Below are 18,616 nucleotides of genomic sequence, written 5' to 3'. Positions count from 1 at the left end.
CAGCATGGACTAAGGATCAAAGCAGTACCAATTAGCCCCATTATTTCTAATTCTTTGAGCAAAGTAGCATGTAAATCGGCCGGCTGCAATGAAAGGTGTCTTGTGATATTGTTGTTTGAATATCTGCATAAATTTACTACTTTTGTATAACATTTTGCTGACCTGAAAGTTGAAATACTGTGCAGCTTTGTAACAAGCTGCTAAAAAAACATAAAAAACAGCATCTGACTTCAAAATAATTCCAGACTGTTTCAATTCCATTACCTCATCAACAAAAACATCTTGTGTAGCCTCAGTCAAGGAGTAATTTTGCCTTCTATACCCAGGATCCAAGAAAACCGTATTTGATTAAACTTCAGCTTGTGCTTGAGCCAATAATCAGCACCAAATAATAACCTGGCTTTGTTGGGAATTACCTAAATGTTCCTTTCATGAAACTGGGTTTCTCAAGCTGCTATCTTCCGCTAGTTCTCAAACCTGGATCAAGCATTTTATAGGTAAAAACAATGACTGCAGATGCTGGATTAGTTGTGCTGGAAGAGCACAGCAGTTCAGGCAGCACCTGAGGAGCAGTAAAATTGACGTTTCGGGCAAACGCCAGAAGGTGCTTGGAGAAATTCAGCAATTTTTGGTGGGGAGGTGGCGAGGCTCCATTACCTCGTTTTAGTGTCAACCCCATTGGGTATCACTGTTACACACTCTGCCTTTATTCCTGATCTAGCTTATCTCTCCACGCTTCAGGCTCTCTGCCTTTATTCCTGATGAAGGGGTTTTGCCCGAAATGTCGATTTTACTGTTCCTCAGATGCTGCCTGAACTGCTATACTCTTCCAGCACCACTAATCCAGAATCAAGCATTTTATAGCCTTACCAGGAGCTGGATGGCTGGCTAGATGATGATGGGGAGAGGAGAGGGACAAAAGGCACGAGTGACAAATGACTGGGATTGAGGCAGAGGGAGCAGTAGTAGCCCACCCATCTTTGGTCAAATTAAGTGCTTTATTCTTGTTTATATAGCTCTTCTAATGTAGAAAAATATATGCTTTACAAGAGCTATAATTCAGACAGATACCAAAGTAAGATGACGCTTGGGTAAATGGGAGGTAAGGTGGGAGAGAGGAACTGCTAAAATATGTGTTCAGGATGGCTGTTGGCATAGCAATAGATGGGGTAGAAGCAGGGAGGTTGTTTCCACTGGCAGGTGAAACAAGAACAAGGGGACATAGCCTCAAAATAAAGGGAAGCAGACTTAGGACAGAGTTGAGGAAGAACTTATTCACCGAAAGGATTATAAATCTGTGTAATTCCCTGCCCAGTAAAGCAGTTGAGGCTACCCCATTGAATGTTTTTAAGACAAAGATGGACATACCTTTAAAGAAATTAAGGGGTAGGGTGAGTGGGTGGGTAAATGGAGCTGAGTCCACAAAAAGACCAGCCATGATCTTATTGAATGGCAGAGCAAGCTCGACAGGCCAAATGTCCTACTGCTGCTCCTTTTTCTTATGTTCTAACAAAAGTGGTGGGAAGATGGAGTGCAATTGCAAGAGACCAGAAGAACAAAATGTTCTGGGACATTTGTAGAACCAGAAGAGATCTGAGAGCTAAATCTTCTAAGCACTAGCCATCTCCATTGGATTACAGTCCATTCCAACATTCTTTAAACCAGACAACAAAATTCCACTTTTGTGGCTGGAAGTTCTGAACCTGACCTGTTCAGAAATGCAGAGCAATCATTCAGAGGACTTCTTAGATTTCCAGCCAGGCATTGCAGGGGATGATGGGCACCATCTCCTTTTTATAGCATATTCTGATAAAACCTCATTCACTAGCATGTTGGGCAGCTTGGAATATTTAATTTTTGTGTGGTGGATTGCATATATCGCAGGATGGGTGGCAGATTGCTGGGTAGGTGGCAGATTGAAAGGATTATGTCGGGGAAGTCAAGAGTTAGGGACTATGTTTTGTAATGTTGAGGTGATAGAGTGTCAGGGACTGAGATGGAACATTGTGGTATGGGTGTGGAATCAAGGGGTCAGGAGGGGAGTTGGGCGAGGTTGTTGGAGGGGCAGGAGTTTTGGATCACAAGTGTTGGGGCCATTCAGAGGGTTATTGTGTTAATTATATAGTTAACGAAGAGTTAAACATGGTTTTAATCTGACTAACATCTCCTGAGCAACTAATGAGGTAAGTAAGTCGGCTCTCTTCCATGCCTCTGACTCACATTTGTGCTGGGTTCAAAGGAGCTGAGGAATTTCCCATCAATAGTTTAAAACTTTAAACTTCCTGTTGAGTCAGTGTGTCAAGATTTCCAAGATGGCCCTGCGGTTATCTTTTGAGGTATATCCTGTCCCTTACTATCTGTAGACCAGAAGATTGGGCCACAAAAGGATTTAAAGACACTGAGAGGGTTTGGTAGCCAATGTAGATTCACTATAAAAGGCAATAGGATATAACATCAAAGTTTGGGATAAATTGGGAGATAAGGTGATAAATATGCATACTGTTGTACAGTACCTGTTTAACTTAGCGGCAGTTGTTGAGATTTTCATCCTGTACCATTAGTACAAATGTGGATCATCTCAATTCTGCTCCTGCAACACTTTACCCAGATTAATACCAATTGCCTTCACTAAAGGTGTAGAAGATCACACCATATCACATACGTCAATGTAAACTTTATCTAGTCTTTTGTTCATCCCACCTTCTGTCCAAGTATCACTTAGTATCCTTGCATGTTAGCAGATACTGTCATTTCTGCCAAGGCCAATGTGCACAAGGAAATCAAATCAACTAAGATTAAACAAGCTGAATGAAAAGTCATAGATTTCTAATTAGATTATTAATGTAGAAAGGGAGATTCAGAGACCATTGTAGCAAAGATGTTATATGGAATGCGTAAGAGGGAAAATTTGTTTTAGTCAAGAAATTCCGATTAGGAAACTTCTGAAATGATTTGCTTTTTAAACAAAGACTTGAAAAATTGAGAAAAAAATCCCCACCTGCAGTCATTATTTATTCTGATTGGGAAGAATATTTAATTACTTTGGTGTGCACAAATGGAAACAAATTGATCACCTAACAAACATCTCCTGAAATCAAATAGCTCTCAAAATGCAACATGTCCTCTGTAAGGTGCTGTAGGCACTGATATTTGAAGCAGAAATATTGAAGAAATTAACTCAAAGAAAGAGCTACCAGAATCTATACTGTAAATTTACTCTGTTACTTACCTCATGTCAAACTAGCCCTAACATCCTATCTCAATTCACGTTTGTTCGTTAACTACCAGCATGTTTGCAAGGCTTCACAAGGGACATCATTCCCTATGTTAAGCAGTAGAAAGCACAAGAACCAGTAAATCAAATAATACAGCATGAACTATAAATGTCTTCCAGTTCAACTGTAATAGTCTCTTAAGGGACATAAGTCAACCTTGCTTGGAGTATTATGTTATTGAATAGAAACAGATTCAAAGACCATCTTCATTAATCATTAGCTATGGCCTTTCAAGTCATTTTAATTGAAGAATATCAAGTTCTATTCCCCTGGTAGACTTCCTCCCCAAAAGCTCGATGGAAGCATTAAAAAGCCTCGTAAAAGTCATCAGCATAGGGGTTTGATCAGGTGGGAGCCTGAGACAAATAGTTTGTTGTGGAACAGTGCATCTCACATTTGACTCCCACTTAAATATATTCTGAAGTAGTTCTTTAGAGTCATTATTATCTTTAAACTTGATGGCATATTCCTTACTGCTTACTTCAGTTCAAAACCAATCTATTGTGTACTATTTATTAAGATATAAACATCTTACATGCAGACAGAACCTTTAATGTACAGTACCATGAAATAGATGTGATTCAGCATCAAGAACTAGTAAGGATAGGAAGATCTGTTAAGTAGACGACTGAAGATATAGATTCTGGATTAATGATGCTGGAAGAGCACAGCAGTTCAGGCAGCATCCAAGGAGCAGCGAAATCGATGTTTCGGGCAACTGAAGATATAGGTTTTAAGGAGGTATTTCAAGGTCCTTTTGACACAGGCAGTTGATAGGAGTAAGTGGGTGACATGGTAGTCAACTTAGTTTTCAAGTCAACAGAGAAAGAATTGTTGCTGTATGGTAAACAGTTCTCTCTCATCAGATACTGAGTGTCCTCCTTCATATCACCATCACTACATTTCTCCTCAAAAGATATCCCTCAATTCCTCTGTTCTTACACAATTCCATCTCTAATCTCCCTTGGATGTGTTGCCATCTCCCAAAGCTGCACCTATTTTTCCCAGGATCCCAAGTTTGAATTCCTCCAGTCAGCTTTCTAACCTTGTCACAATATTAAATTGCTCTCAAAGTCACAAATGAAATCTCCCTCTTGACCTACCTCCAGCTTTTGATTGGTTGGCCACGCCATCATCCTCTAAAGTCTTTGATTGTCAACCCACCGGATTACATCTGCTCTCACTTGATCCTATTTTTACACAACCGGTCATAGTCAGAGAATCAATGACTTCTCTTCCCGCTCCCTCAGGAAACCTTCAAACCTCTTGAAACCTTCAAAGATCTTTCCTTGACCCCTAAGTCTCATTTTCATGCTGCCCCTTAGCAAAATCATGCAAAATTTCAGAAGTCAATTTGCTCATGTACATCGATGTTACCCATCTCTTTGCCAGCTATTGTTCTTCAACATTTGGCAAAATTCTGATCTCTAGCCACTGACTCTCACTGATGATGTTACTGGTATGGTGATGAAACACCTGAAAACAAATCTTCCTGCTCAGTGAGCTAACTCACATACTGACTCCATCTGTCTTCATAAGAACCTTCTGAGGCCAAACCAAAGTGCTCACAACAGTTGGTGTCATTCTGACCCCAAGATAAGGTTCCATCACATATTCACACCATTGCTACGGCTGCCCACTTCCTTAACAATGTCCAATTCTGCCCCTGCCTCAGCTCACCCACAGTTGAAAGCCTTAGCTATACCTCTATGATTTGACAATTCCGGTCCACAATTTTGCAAATTTTCCACATTTTACCTTCTGTCAGGTTGAGGTCATCCAACACTCACACAATTCCCTTCACCCCTCACCCCTGTGTTCAGTGACCTATATTGGTCCCAGTGATTTTGTTGGAGGGGCTTTCTTTCCAATGCTGTGCCTGTTTTTTTTTCAAGTTCTGCCTTTTCAAAAAAATACCTTACTAATTAAAGACCTAAAAACTGCTGCATGCTTGAGGAATAACCTGCCAAGATTTGCAGATAAAGTAAATATACCTCACTAGGAAGTCAGACAGAAATGATAAGGAGAAAACCTAGAGGTGAGCACAAATATGCTCTTACCAGACAAGTAAATACACAAAGTTTCCTGTAGAGACCGATTGAAACTGGGAAACCTGATGGCACTGTTTCTGTTAATCTATGCTAAATAAACCAGCAAACTGCCATATTTGGGTCTTCATAGTGTGAGGATGTGACCATAACCTGCACACAGCCACTCCAGTTTTGCTAAATACATTCCTAAAAACATAGTTCCAAATATTCTGATCAGATTAAAAAAACTACCTACTTAATGATGACTGGCTTGGAGGTCCCTAAATAAAACTTTAGTTAGGCCACCATAATGGAGTATTGTGTACAGTTCTGGTCACCTCATTATGGAAAGGATGTGAAGGCATTGGAAAGGGTACAAAAGAGGTTTACCTGGAGGTTGCCTTGATTGGAGTGTTTTAGCTACAAGGAGTGGTTGGACAAATTTGGACTATTTTCACTAGAGTATCGGAAGCTGAGGTGTGACCTGACAGTATATAAAATTATGAGAAGCATAGATAGGGTGAATAGTCGGAATCTTTTTCTCAGGGTGGAAATGTCAAATATGAGGGTCATAATGTGGAAATATTTAAAGGAGATGTGCAAGGAAATGTTTTTGCATTGAGGGTGGTAGGCATCTGGAACATGCTGCCAGGGAAGGTGGTAGAAGCAAAGACGATAGCAATGCTTTAAAAATATTCAGATAGACACATGAATAGAGAGGGAATGGAGGGATTTGGACCATAAGCAGGGAGATGTGAAATAAGTGGGATTAGTTTGGAATGGCATCATGGTCAGCACAGACATGGTGGGCTGAAGGGCTTGTTCTATCTTCTGGGGTACTGCTGTTCAGGAATCTATGATTCCAGCAGCCAAGAAGATCTTTGCACAAACCATCACCCCTTTTAAAGTACTTATTCTGTGTATTATGTGGTTTAATGTCCAGTACACACTTTGATAGCAGACACTTTAATAACTACCTTGAAAGAGTTAGTATGTAATGTGAGTAGGAGATGGTAATGGTTTCGTTGGGTTAGGTGGTAGGGTTCTAAGTGGGTGAGTTGGACTGGATCCAGGTAAATTGATGAGCACTTGGGAGGGTCTGGATATGTCAGGTTGAGTAGAGGATGGATGTTGGGGAAGGGGTTTGGTGAGGGGTGGCATTGGCTTAGGAATGTTACATGGAATTTGGGAAGGTGATGGTCAGTGTTGGGTCAGGTCCAGAGATAAGGGAGGAAATTAAGTTAGACTGGGGAAGATGGCCGTCCAGTCAGAAAGGCTGGGGACAGAATGATGTCAGGGATTGGGGGTTGTAGTTGGGTGGAATGTCAGTGGTGATTTAATCCTCTAACTTTTCTTGCATAAATATTATGTTTACAGCTGTGAGAACCCTCTGAATTCTCCAAATTTATGGGGCTTTTTCAATAGCTTCTGGATGCAGGGGAATTGCCCATCACAAGTTTCCACTTCCTTGGCAATTCCAATAGACTTGGGAATTCTGCATTGTCCTGATGCGCAACGTTAGTGTCCGCTGCTCCTACAACTATCTAGCCATCAGAATATCTCAGCTTATATAGTTGCCTTCAGGAAGGAAGTTCCAAGATGTGACATAACAGCCCTGTTTGAATAAAAGAGCCACAGACACCACTACAACATTCAATATACCGAAAGTAATAGGATAGGGTGTACACATAGTACACATGCTTAACACACTCAATCGCAAGCGATATCATTAATTACTGTTGACAATAACTTTATATGGAAGATACTTACCAGTTTACAAGAGCAATATTTTATTATTTGTCATCAGAGAAAATCTTAAAATTGTAACCTCAAACTGACAGAACATACCATATGTGTCACAAAGCAGCAAAGCTATTAGAAATTAGCAATATTTTATGAATTCTTCTTTATTAATGTCTACCCATGTTATGACTGCAGGATGTCATGTAGATTAGTGAATATTTCACATTAACTAGAAATTTACAGGTTAGAAAGCGCCCAAAGCTGAACTTAATTTGTGTTCATCTAGTATCTCTGACAACACTAACTCATCTGAAAATGTTTGTGGGAATAATGTATTCTAAAATCAATTTCAAATATATCATTTCACTCATTTGAACTGGCCTCTTACCTTACTGACCCTACTTGTATGAATTAATTTGCTTTGCGCAGTTTATCTAACCAGGACAAGTCTTTGACTTGGCGGTAGCCTCCCCACCTGTGAACCAGGAAAGAGCAGTGTTCAAACCTGATTCAAGAGTGGAACTCTCACTCAACTTCAGATCTATATCAAATAGGATACACCCATTTGGTGAGTGTGGTCAGCTCTCCCTTTGTGCCAGCAGCCTTTTATGTGTTGCAGGAAATGATAAAATTCTCCACTGACAAGAACAATAGCCATACATCAGCTAATTTAAAGATGGCCAATGTTCATGTCAAGCCAGTCAGACAGTTATTCAGCTTGCAAATTCTTAAACTACTTTTTCATATTCTTTTTAAAAAAAGAGACATGAAATTATTTTATCCAAACTAATAGATATGTTGTTATACAAGCTTCATTTGAAATCAAAACTAAGTGACTGGAACCTTTCCCTGTCTGTACACACAGGAGAATGGTGCTTTTTATGCCAATGCCTACATAATATGTTAAACTAACAATTTAACTTTGTTAAATAGTTAACTTGTCTTCGCAAGTGTACATATACTCAGATGAATCTTACTTTTGTGATACAACAGTTATCAGTGCTAAGATGTTGGTAATTTTAATGACCAGTTTAAAAAAATGAATACTGTTAATATACTATAAGACATGGGAAGAGTTCATTCATTGAGTGAGTATGGGATATGGAAGTTTGCCACATATTGGGTGATCTCTATGGTAACAGTAACACGTCCACCTACCCCATGATGTCTATCCTCAGCTCTTCCCCCCAGCCTGAGAGATCGGACTGCTGACAGGAGACTTCTTCAGTTCAATTCTCATTGACTGGCTTTCGGTACGAGATTCATATCTTGCCACACCTCCTGTTCCACCAGCTGGCATTACTGGTTTTCCTGCTTTCATACCTTTTGACATGGGGATGCGTGTGGGTGTGGGACGTTGTGCTGACCCCTCCTGTGCTGCCTAGAAAAAGACAGAGAAAAAGACTGTTTGCACATTCTGCCAGTATTAGTTTATGAAAGAAAATTTTGATTGTTTATATTGTCTTATAGAACTGAACATTTTCTGTAAAGGTGAGACCATTTTCTGTGATTAAGTATCCTTAGAAATAATGTCTCATGCTATTGCATGGAAATGAGCATCCTCTAATGTTCAAAACAGGATCAGATACAACCTATTAAATATGGGACAAAATATCAGTTTTACTATTCAGTTCCTAATTTTCACCTTCATTTAATATACCTTGATAAAATTAGCAAGACACAGATCTCACTTAATTTTGTGTGAATTGGCAATGTTTCAAGAAGCTAGTAACTAGTAAATATAAATAAGCTTTATTAAACAATTTTTTACAGTGGTTTGTGAGAGAGGATAACTTCTGGAACCCTAGAAGGGGTGGCATGGTGGCTCAGTGGTTAGCCCTACTGCCTCACAAGGTCAAAGACCCAGGTTCGATTCCAGCCTTGGGTGACTGTGTGGAGTTTGTACATTTTCCCTGTGTCTGTGTGGGTTTCCTCACACAGTCCACAGGTTAGGTGACTTGATCATGCTAAATAGTGTTCAGGGATGTGTAGGTTAGGTGTGTTAGTCAGGGAAATGTAGCACATTTGAGAAGAGAATGGGTCAGTGTGGACTTGTTGGGCATAGTTTCCTCGCTGTAAAGGTTCTATGATTCCAAGGGTCAGGCTCCAGTTAAATATAATCTGATGTCACTGCAACAGCTCCTTACTCATGTGCTCAGTAGTTATTTTTAGACTATTCTTGCATTCCAGGATGATCCTTTTAGAAAATGAGATCAAGGCTCAATAGTGTCTTTTATTGTCTAGCCAATCTAGCAGTTAATAGCTGACAGTTATTCGCTATGTTCATACAGTTTCTACTGGACATTGGGAGTGGAGATGTGGCCCTAACAAGAGAATATGGCTAAAAACCAATAGTCTCTTAACAATTTAAATTTCAAAATTTCTATGCCATTTCAACATGATAGAGTCAGAGATGTACAGCACAGAAATAGACCCTTCGGTCCAACTCGTCCTTGCCGGCCAGATATCCTAAACTAATCTAGTCCTATTTGGCAGCACTTGGCCATATTCCTTTAAACTCATCCAATCATACACCCAACGAGATGCCTTTTAAATGTTGTAATTGTACCAGCCTCCACCACTTCCTCTGGCAGCTCATTCCATACATGCATGAAAAAAGTTGCTCCTTTACATTCCTTTTAAATCTTTCCCTCTCACTCTAAACTTGTGCCCTCTAGTTTTGGACTCCCCAACTAGGGAAGAGACCTTGTCTATTTATTCTATCCATGCTTCTCATGATTTTATAAATTTCTATAAGGTCAACCCTCAGCCTCTGATGCTCCAGGGAAACTAGTCCCAGCCTATTCAGCCTCTCCCTATGGCTCAAACCTTCCAACCCTGCCAACATCCCTGTACATCCTTTCTGAGCCCTTTCAAGTTTCACAACATCATTCCAATAGGAAGGAGACTAGAATTGCATACAATATTCCAAAGTGGCCTAACCAATGTCTTGTACAACTACAATATGACTTCCCAGCTCCTACACTTGATGTTCTGACCAATAAAGGAAAGCATATCAAACATCTTCTTCATATCCTATCTATCTGCCACTGCACTTTCAAGGAGCTATGAACCTGCATTCCACCTTCTTTACTGCTAGTGATTACTTCAAACAGCAGGCAGTTTTCTCCCTAATTCGCAATGACTCATTTATCTCTGGCTTCTTGATGTCACACAGTGAAATGCTACTTAGTATCAAGGTCAGTATCCCTCATTTTTCACTGAGTTCAGTCCTTTTTTGAACATGCAAAATAGAAGCGGAAGTATGCCATTCAGCCCCTCCAACCGGGCCAGCTCTTCTGTACAATCATATCTGATTTGATCATTTGAATTTCACATTTCTGGCTAATAGTTTTTGATGCTTTTCATCTCTATGACTTTATGCCCTTACCTGATAAGTATCTGTCTATTTCGGCCTTAAAAGTATTCAATGAGCCCTACCTGCAGAAGCTAGAGAGTTCTAAAGTTGCACAATCATGTGTGAAAATAACATTATTCTCACTTCTGCCCTGAAAGGAAATTTCCTAATTTCTAAGCAGTGTCCCTCCAATTCTTGATTCACTCACAAGAGAAAACAACCTTTTCTTGTTCATCTTGTCAAAGCCATTCAGGCTTTTGTATCAAATCAATCAAATAGTCTTCTGATTCAATCAATCAATTTAATTCCAGTGGAATCAAATCCAATCTGTCTTTCCTTTGCACATAAGACAAACCACTCATCTCAAGCTTTCAAAACAGTATACTTTGTATGAACCATCTCCAATGCATTTACATCTTTCCTTAAGTAAGGAGACCAAAACAACACACAGTATTCATCATGTGATCTCACCAACATCCTATGTAACCGTAGCACTAAATCCTTACCTTCATTTCAATTCCTCCTGTTATAACAAAGGATAGCATTTCATTAGCCTTCTTAATTACTTGCTGTGCCTCCATATTAATATTTTTGTAACTCATATAATAGAACAAAATCTCTCTGTATCTTGGAACCCTACATTCATTGTCCATTTAAGTAATAGTCCAATTTTCTATTATTTCCACAAAATTGAACGACTTCACATTTCACTACACTCCATCCACCAATCTTCTTGCTCATTCATTCAACCTATGTACATTCAAGTGCATTTTGTTATGTTATCTTGGGAACATATTTATGAATTATTTTCAAGTCTGTTAGAAGCTTTCCAGCATTATGCATATTTTGGAAAAATATCAGTGATATTTATATGACTTTACTACCCACATGGCTCACTAGGGTTCTAAGTTCAACAAGTTCCTCTGTCCCTTTCATCTTTGGACTTTAAAGCAATTGTGATGCACGTGTTTTATAAAATTTATATATATTAATTCCATCTCATTCTCTTTCTCTATTGTAATCCATCAGAGTACATAATGAAAAAATGCTTGAATTCAATGATACCCCCACCAATTCCACTTTCAAAAGTTTAAGGCATCGCAAAGCATTTTTCAACCAAAGTAAGTAGTTCTGAAGTGTAGTTACTGTGGCAATGCAGGAAATTACAGCAACATATTAATATACAATAAGGTTTTAAATAAATGACAAGGTCATCAGTTTTGGGCGTTGGATAAATGTTGTTCAGGAAATTGGGAGAACATTGTTTCCTTTTCAAATAATGTTTTAATTCCATTAGAAAGTGCAAATGGTGTCTCAAGATTAAAGTCTTATCCAAAATACAGCACCTCCTGCAGTGCATCATTCCCTCAGTATTACATTATAAAATGTCAGTGCGGATATTTGCTAAAGGACTTAGAATAGCATTGACCATCTGACCATCTGGTGAGTTTACTACCAGTGAGTCAAATAGGGCAGCTATAATAAATGAAGACTGGTGGGTGGGGGGTGGGGGGGGGGAGCGATGATTGTTGACAGGAATAGAACAAACCTATATTTGTTGCCACATTTATATTTTATATCACATTTCTCCACAATGGGTCTTTAGTAAATTCTATGATTCTTCTCTTCAGATAATCTCTCCTCATTCCCTCAAGCATCAAAAATGTCTATATTATAGCTTATATTTTAAAGATCAATTTGATCGATTTTTAAAAAGGAATTAAGCAAAATTATCACTATAAGTGCAGTCAATTTCTAATATTTGCTGGTATTTTGCTAATCTAATTTCATTCGAAATAGGCACAGGACAGAGCACAATGTTTATCCATTTATCCTGCAGAAATAATTGGTGGTTAAATGTTGTCTATAGAACTGTTAGAAAACCTTCTTTGCTTTTGCCAGGTTACATTTAACCATGTAGATTAATCAAAATCATTGCATGTATTTTATGAAAACAACAAGCATGATCACAAGGTAAAGAATGTGTAAAATGTAAGAACAGCTGTGAGGAGAAAATCCAATGATGAACAATAGAAGATATATGAAATCAATAAAATCTATTAAAACACGAATCAGACTAAATCAAATTGCTGTAAATATTTTTCAGAAAATACTTTGCTGTTTGGTCTTCTACAGATAATTGAGAACTCGTATGGAGAAATAAAATTGATAACATAAAGACCTAAAAATAGACTTTAAGATTACATAATGAGCTGTGCTGTCTGTATCTGAGATGCCTCTCAAATTTTTTGTTAGAAACCTTGAATAGCATGAGGAAAGAGGTCATAGAGATTCCCCAGTGATTAGTCTGTTAGCTCAAAGTCCAACAATGAAGCATTATGTGGCAGTGTGTATGCAGCCTGTGGAGAAGTCTCTAAGCACGTACTTCAGGATGACTCCCTTCTGGCTAAACTTCTACTTTTTCATTGATTATTGGCGACTAGACTAGTCATTTTGAGAGCATACCAGTACTTGCTGTTTGTATTCTTCATCTCACTGTTATACATTTACAAATCAAAATTTACTGCAACAGTTATCCCCAAGGAAACTATTTCAAACAGCGAAGCTTTTGTTTCTTTTTACTAAATATTAAAATAAGGCAACACATGAACTCTTCAACTTTCTCAAAAGCAAAAAGAAACTCCATAATGAAGCAACTGTTTCTTGATGAAATAAGAAATATAACACATAACAAATAAAATTGTGCAATTAAACTTTGCAGCATTTTCAAAAATGTTTACAATACCATACATTTCTTTATTTGTATTCATTGAACTTGAAAGCAACTCAAGCGTTTCTCTGTATTCTTAATTCATGTTGATGGTACATCGCACTCCCCTCCACCCAAGAAGATATGTTGATTGCAATAAGAATAATTGCTGTCCTTATTCCAAAAGTCATCTGTGAGAACACTTGAAGAAATTACAGTGATACCAACATTTGGACAATATTATGCTATAAAATTGTGTTCGCTAGGAATTAAGTTGGATGTAATATCTTCAGTTTAGGAATTCACACACTAAATCCACCCTTTGTATTTCCAACTATGCTTCTCTCCCTCTTTGTGCTCCATTGTTTACTCCTTTGTGCTATTGTTTACTCCTTACCTATTGTTTACTCTTTACCCATTCCCCCCACCCTATCTTCTGCATAAGATCCAATGGTTTCCTAGCTATCATCAGTTTTGAAGAAGAGTCACCGGACATGAAACATTGAATCTGATTTCTCTCCACAGACCTGCTGAGCTTTTCCAGCAATTTCTGTTTTTCTTTCCATCACTATTTGTTCCTTTTCATTTAAGAGACTCCCTACAACCTATTTCAGTCTCTAAGCCTTTAGTCAACTATCCTAACATCTCATGTAGCTCAGCATCAAATTTTATAGTCATTTATTTTATTAGCTAATGGTGCTAAATTAAAGGGACCATATCAAAAAGTTGACTCCCAAACACAGGACATTTTCATTCTATCAGTCTGGGCTTACTTTGAACCCAGGTCCAGAGAAGAAAAAACATTTTTTGCTCATTGCACTTCAACATATCCAGAGACAATTTTAATAAAGTTTAGGTTAGAAACAGAATGAGTTCTTTATGCACTAGGACAAAATTATGCAGTGCCAATGAAGTTCATAGTGATCAAGAATCAGTGAAAATCCATCCAGAAGTCAAATGAGAGAATAGTTCAGCATCTGGCTCCATAATTGCAGAAGGAGGTTGTGCTACCAGTGAGTGCAAAAGGAAGTGGCAAATGGGCATTCAACCCATTTGGAAGCACTCCAGCAAATTTGAAAGAAGGTGGAAACTAAGTTGGAAGAGCTGTTTCAATGTCATATACATGTTGGCTGCACTAAATGCCTCTTTCAGTATCGATACTCCCTGTTGACCACCATGTGAGCCAGCTCCCCATATTCCCTACCAGGTATGTGTTACGAGATTCATTTGGAAACAGAATGCTGGATGTCGAAAATATACAGGAAAGTGGCCACGCTATAGTGGGTTCTGAAGAGTACAGCATTGACAGAGTTCTGAACGTATGAAATAGGAACCGAAATAGATCAATCAGACCCTCAACCCTGATCTGCCATTCAATAACATCATGGCTGATCTGTGTTTCGAATTTCACATCTCTATCTTTCCTGATAACTTTGGATTTCCTTGCCTAATAAGAACATAGCTACCGCTGTCTTAAAAATAGTTGATGACCTCATCTCATCCACCTTCTGAGGAAAACTGTTCCAAAGTCACAGAATCCTTGGAGAAGACAATTCTCTCATCTCCATCTAAGTTGACTTTAATTTTCAAACAGTGCACCCTTGTTCTGGATCCACTAGAGGAAACATCCTTTCCACATCCACCTTGTTAAGACCATTCAGAATCTCGTACAGGATCAATCAGGTCACCCGTCATACTTCCAATCTCGTATGGAAACAATCTCACTCTGTTCAACCTATCTTCAAAGGACAACACAATTATTACAGCTATCAATCTCGTAAACTTCTCAGTCTCCTCCACACATTTACATCCTTGCTTAAGTAGGAGACAAAACTACACACAGTTTTAGAGATGCAGACTCACCAATGCTCTGCAAACCTAAAATATATAACATCCTTTGTCAGTATATGATGGGAGTGTGGGAAGAAGGTTTTTTTTATTTACAGTCAGAGCTTGAAACACTAAGTACTCAAAAATTCTGTTCAATGCTTAGTGCAAGTTCTGAATTGAGAATGAAAAATATTGAAATAAATTAAAACTAAATAGTCTAAGTTATGAGATATGAGTTGTGAGATATGACAGAGCAGGTAGAATGTTTTGACTGCAAGTTTTGGAGTTTGCGGACATGAAGACTGTCCAGATTGAACAGATCTGCAGTAGATAGCTCCATATTTGACCTCTCCAGCTCAGAGATATTGAGCTTTACTGTGGGCCACAGACACTCTGACATAAGGAAACAGGAACAGCTTCTCAGCGGTTTTGTCCAGACTTTGGTCAGACATCACAGAAAGTTAATGCATTAGAATGAGGTCTGTCTGGCCAATAGTCCACAGGGAGAGAGGGGAACCTAGGTGAGAGAGAAAAAGGAACTACAGGAACTGATTCTATTCAACAAATGTAACTTGTATGCTATCTGTAAGTCTAATATTAATGATTGTTGGAAGGACAGCCAGAATAGTGACCATGGCATCTTGAAGCATAAAATATTCAAAGGATGGACAAGGAGGAGGACAAGAAGGAGAGGCAGTCCAGTGTGGTTACTGCAGGGAAATCCAATCATTGTTAAGAGGACTGATAACATTCTTTTTGTTGGTTCGAAAATCCCAGATGGTTTGTTGCACCTGGTGACAGGGTGAGAAACATGGATTCAAAGTCACACTTCTGCTAATGACTTGGCTAGACTATATTTGGACTGTGAGCAGTTCTAAGCATCACAATTCAGGAAGGAAACATTGTCTTTTGAGGGAATGCGGCTTACATTTCCTAAAATGATACTGGAACGCCAAAGGTTAAGCTACAAAGAACTTGAAAAAGCTTAGGCTGCATACCATGAAATTTAGAAACCTGAAGTGTGATTTGATTGATGTTTTCAAAAATTAAGGGACACAGGCACGGGAGATATAATAACAAAGATTTTTGCTAGCTGGAGAATTTAGGATGAGGGCATTGTTCTAAATAATGCCCAGTGCAAATGGGAAGAACCCACAAATGAGTGAAATGCAGACAGAACAGGTAGGAAATTGTTTAAGCAGGGCCAGAACTTCCTGAATGAAATCAGGAAACTCTTCTCCATACAGCAAGGTGGCAGAAATTTAGACCTCTCTTCCAGAAACAGTAAATTATGGCAGATCAATTGTTAATTATTTATAATATGTATAAAATTTTCCTACATAGAAGGTATTATGGGATCAGGAGTAAAACTGGAATCAGATTGCAAATCAGCCATGAGCTCATTGAATGAGATTCTAAATGGCCTACTGCTAACCTTATTTTCCCAACAGGCTTTTCTGACTGTTGATTGCATTGCAATTGCCATAAGGGCTCTTGATAATTGTCAGGAATGGCAATAATAAAAAGTGCATAAGCTTCAATCTTTCTCCCAATAATCTTAAGGCAGTGCTTCTTACAACAGACAGATTTACATTTCAGAACTTTTAGAATGTTCCAAGTTGCTTTACAACCAATCTTATATTTTTGGATGTTAAGTCTCTCTTGTGATAAGCAGCATAAAGGCACTTTACCTGAATGCTTGTAGCATTCGAAACGAGGTAGATGAGTTAATGACACAAGTCATTGTGAATAAGTATGATTTAGAAACATGGTTACAGGATGGTCATGACTGGGAGTTAAATATCCAGGGCTATTAGACTATTTGGAAGGACAAACAGAAAAGTGAGGAATGTGGTGTAGCTTTGATTTTTTAGGATGACATCAGGGTGGTGATGAGAGATGATATAGGTTCTATGGAGAACAAGGTTGAATCCATTTTGGATGGAGATTAGAAATTCTAAGAAGAAAATGTCACAAATAAGCTTAGTCTATAGGCCACCAAATAATTATATCACATTGGGGCGGGCAATAAGCGAAGAAATAACTAATACTTGTAAAAATGATACAGTAATTATAGGTGATGTTAATCAACGTGGCGATTGGTCAAACCAGGTCAGTCAGGGTAGCCCTGAGGAGGATTCTCTCAAACTAAATGTATAGGTTGAATCAGTAGTTAGGAAGGCAGATACAATAATGGGATTTATTTTGAGGGGACTTGAACATAAAAGCAGGGATGTACTTCTGAGGTTCTATAATGCTCTGGTCAGACTTCATTTGAAGTATTTTGTGTGGTTTTGGGCCCCAATACTCAGGAAGGATGTACTGGCCCAGGAGCGGAAAGGAAAAGGAAGGACAGTAGGAAAAGGGGTAATATGTCTAAGACAAGAAGGGAGGCTATCAACTTAAAAGATAAGGCATACAAACTGGCAATGACCGGCAGGAAACTAGAAAATTGGGAAACCTTTAAAGGTCAACAGAAAGCCACAAAAAGCTATAAAGAAAAGTAAGATTATGAGAGTAAACTAGTTCAGAATATAAAGACAGATAACAAATGTTTCCATAAATATATAAAACGAAAAAATGAGGCCAAGGTAAACTTTAGTCCTTTAAAGGATGAGAAGAGGGATTTAGTAATAGGATATGAGGAAATGGTCGAGGCATTGACCAGGTATTTTGTGATGGTCTTCAAAGTACAGAACACAAAAGAATGCCAGTAATTGACAAGGAGACGAAGGTAGGTGAGGAGCTGGAAACAATCATTATCATGAAAGAGGTAGTTTTGGGCAAGCTAGTGGAGCTAAAGGTAGACGAGTCTCCTGGCCCTGATGGAATGCATCCCAGGGTAGTAAAATAGATGTCGGGAAAAATAGCAAAGGCACTTGCAATAATTTTCCAAAATTTGCTGGACTCTAGGGCAGTTCCAGCAGACTGGAAAACAGCAAATGTTTAAAAAGGGAGGTAGACAGAAGATGGGGAATTATAGACTGGTTAGCTTAACTTCTGTAGTGAGGAAAATGCTTGAATCTATTATCAGGGAAGAAATAGCAAAACATCTAGATAGAAATTGTCACATTGGGCAAACGCAGCATGAGTTGATGAAAAGCAGGTCATGCTTAACTAATTGACTGGAATTCTATGAAGACATTACGAGCACGTTGGACAATGGGGACCCAGTAGATGTGGTATCTAGATTTCCAAAAGGCATTCGACAAGGTGCTGAGCAAAAGGCTGCTGCACAAGATAAAGATGCATAGTGTTAGGGTAATGTATTAGCATGGATAGAGGATTGGTTGACTTACAGGAAGCAAATAGTGGGGATAAATGAGTCCTTTTCTAGTTGGCAATCAGTGACTAGTGGTGTACTTCAGGGATCAGTGTTGGACTGCAATTATTCACAATCTACATAGATGATTTGGAGTTGGAGACCACATGTACGGTGTCAAAAGTTTGGGGATGATACTAAGATGAGTGGTACAGCAAAATGAGTGGTACAGAGGACAGTGAAACTTTGCAAAGGGACATAGATTGTTTGAGATCTGGCAGATGGAGTATAATGTTAATAAATGTGAAGTCGTCCATTTTGGTAGGAATAACAGTAAAAAGGGATATTTTTAAATGGTTAAAAAATTGCAGTATGCTGCTATGCAGAGGGACCTGAGTATCCTTGTGC

General features: G+C 38.6%; 1 protein-coding gene across 1 annotated transcript in view; it reads right to left on the bottom strand.

Annotated features, from left to right (window-relative positions):
- Nucleotides 1-18,616, bottom strand: part of LOC132819472 (filamin-A-interacting protein 1-like) — a 237,659-nt gene that overhangs the window by 17,606 nt on the left and 201,437 nt on the right. The window contains exon 6 of the mRNA XM_060830998.1: nt 8,207-8,429. Within this exon, the coding sequence (XP_060686981.1) occupies nt 8,223-8,429 (207 nt within the window). The 3' untranslated portion in view covers nt 8,207-8,222. The remainder of the gene's footprint in view (nt 1-8,206; nt 8,430-18,616) is intronic.

This window comes from Hemiscyllium ocellatum, chromosome 10 (genome assembly GCF_020745735.1).
Source record: "Hemiscyllium ocellatum isolate sHemOce1 chromosome 10, sHemOce1.pat.X.cur, whole genome shotgun sequence".
Lineage (NCBI taxonomy): Eukaryota > Metazoa > Chordata > Chondrichthyes > Orectolobiformes > Hemiscylliidae > Hemiscyllium > Hemiscyllium ocellatum.
This window is presented reverse-complemented; position numbering and strand designations above follow the sequence as displayed.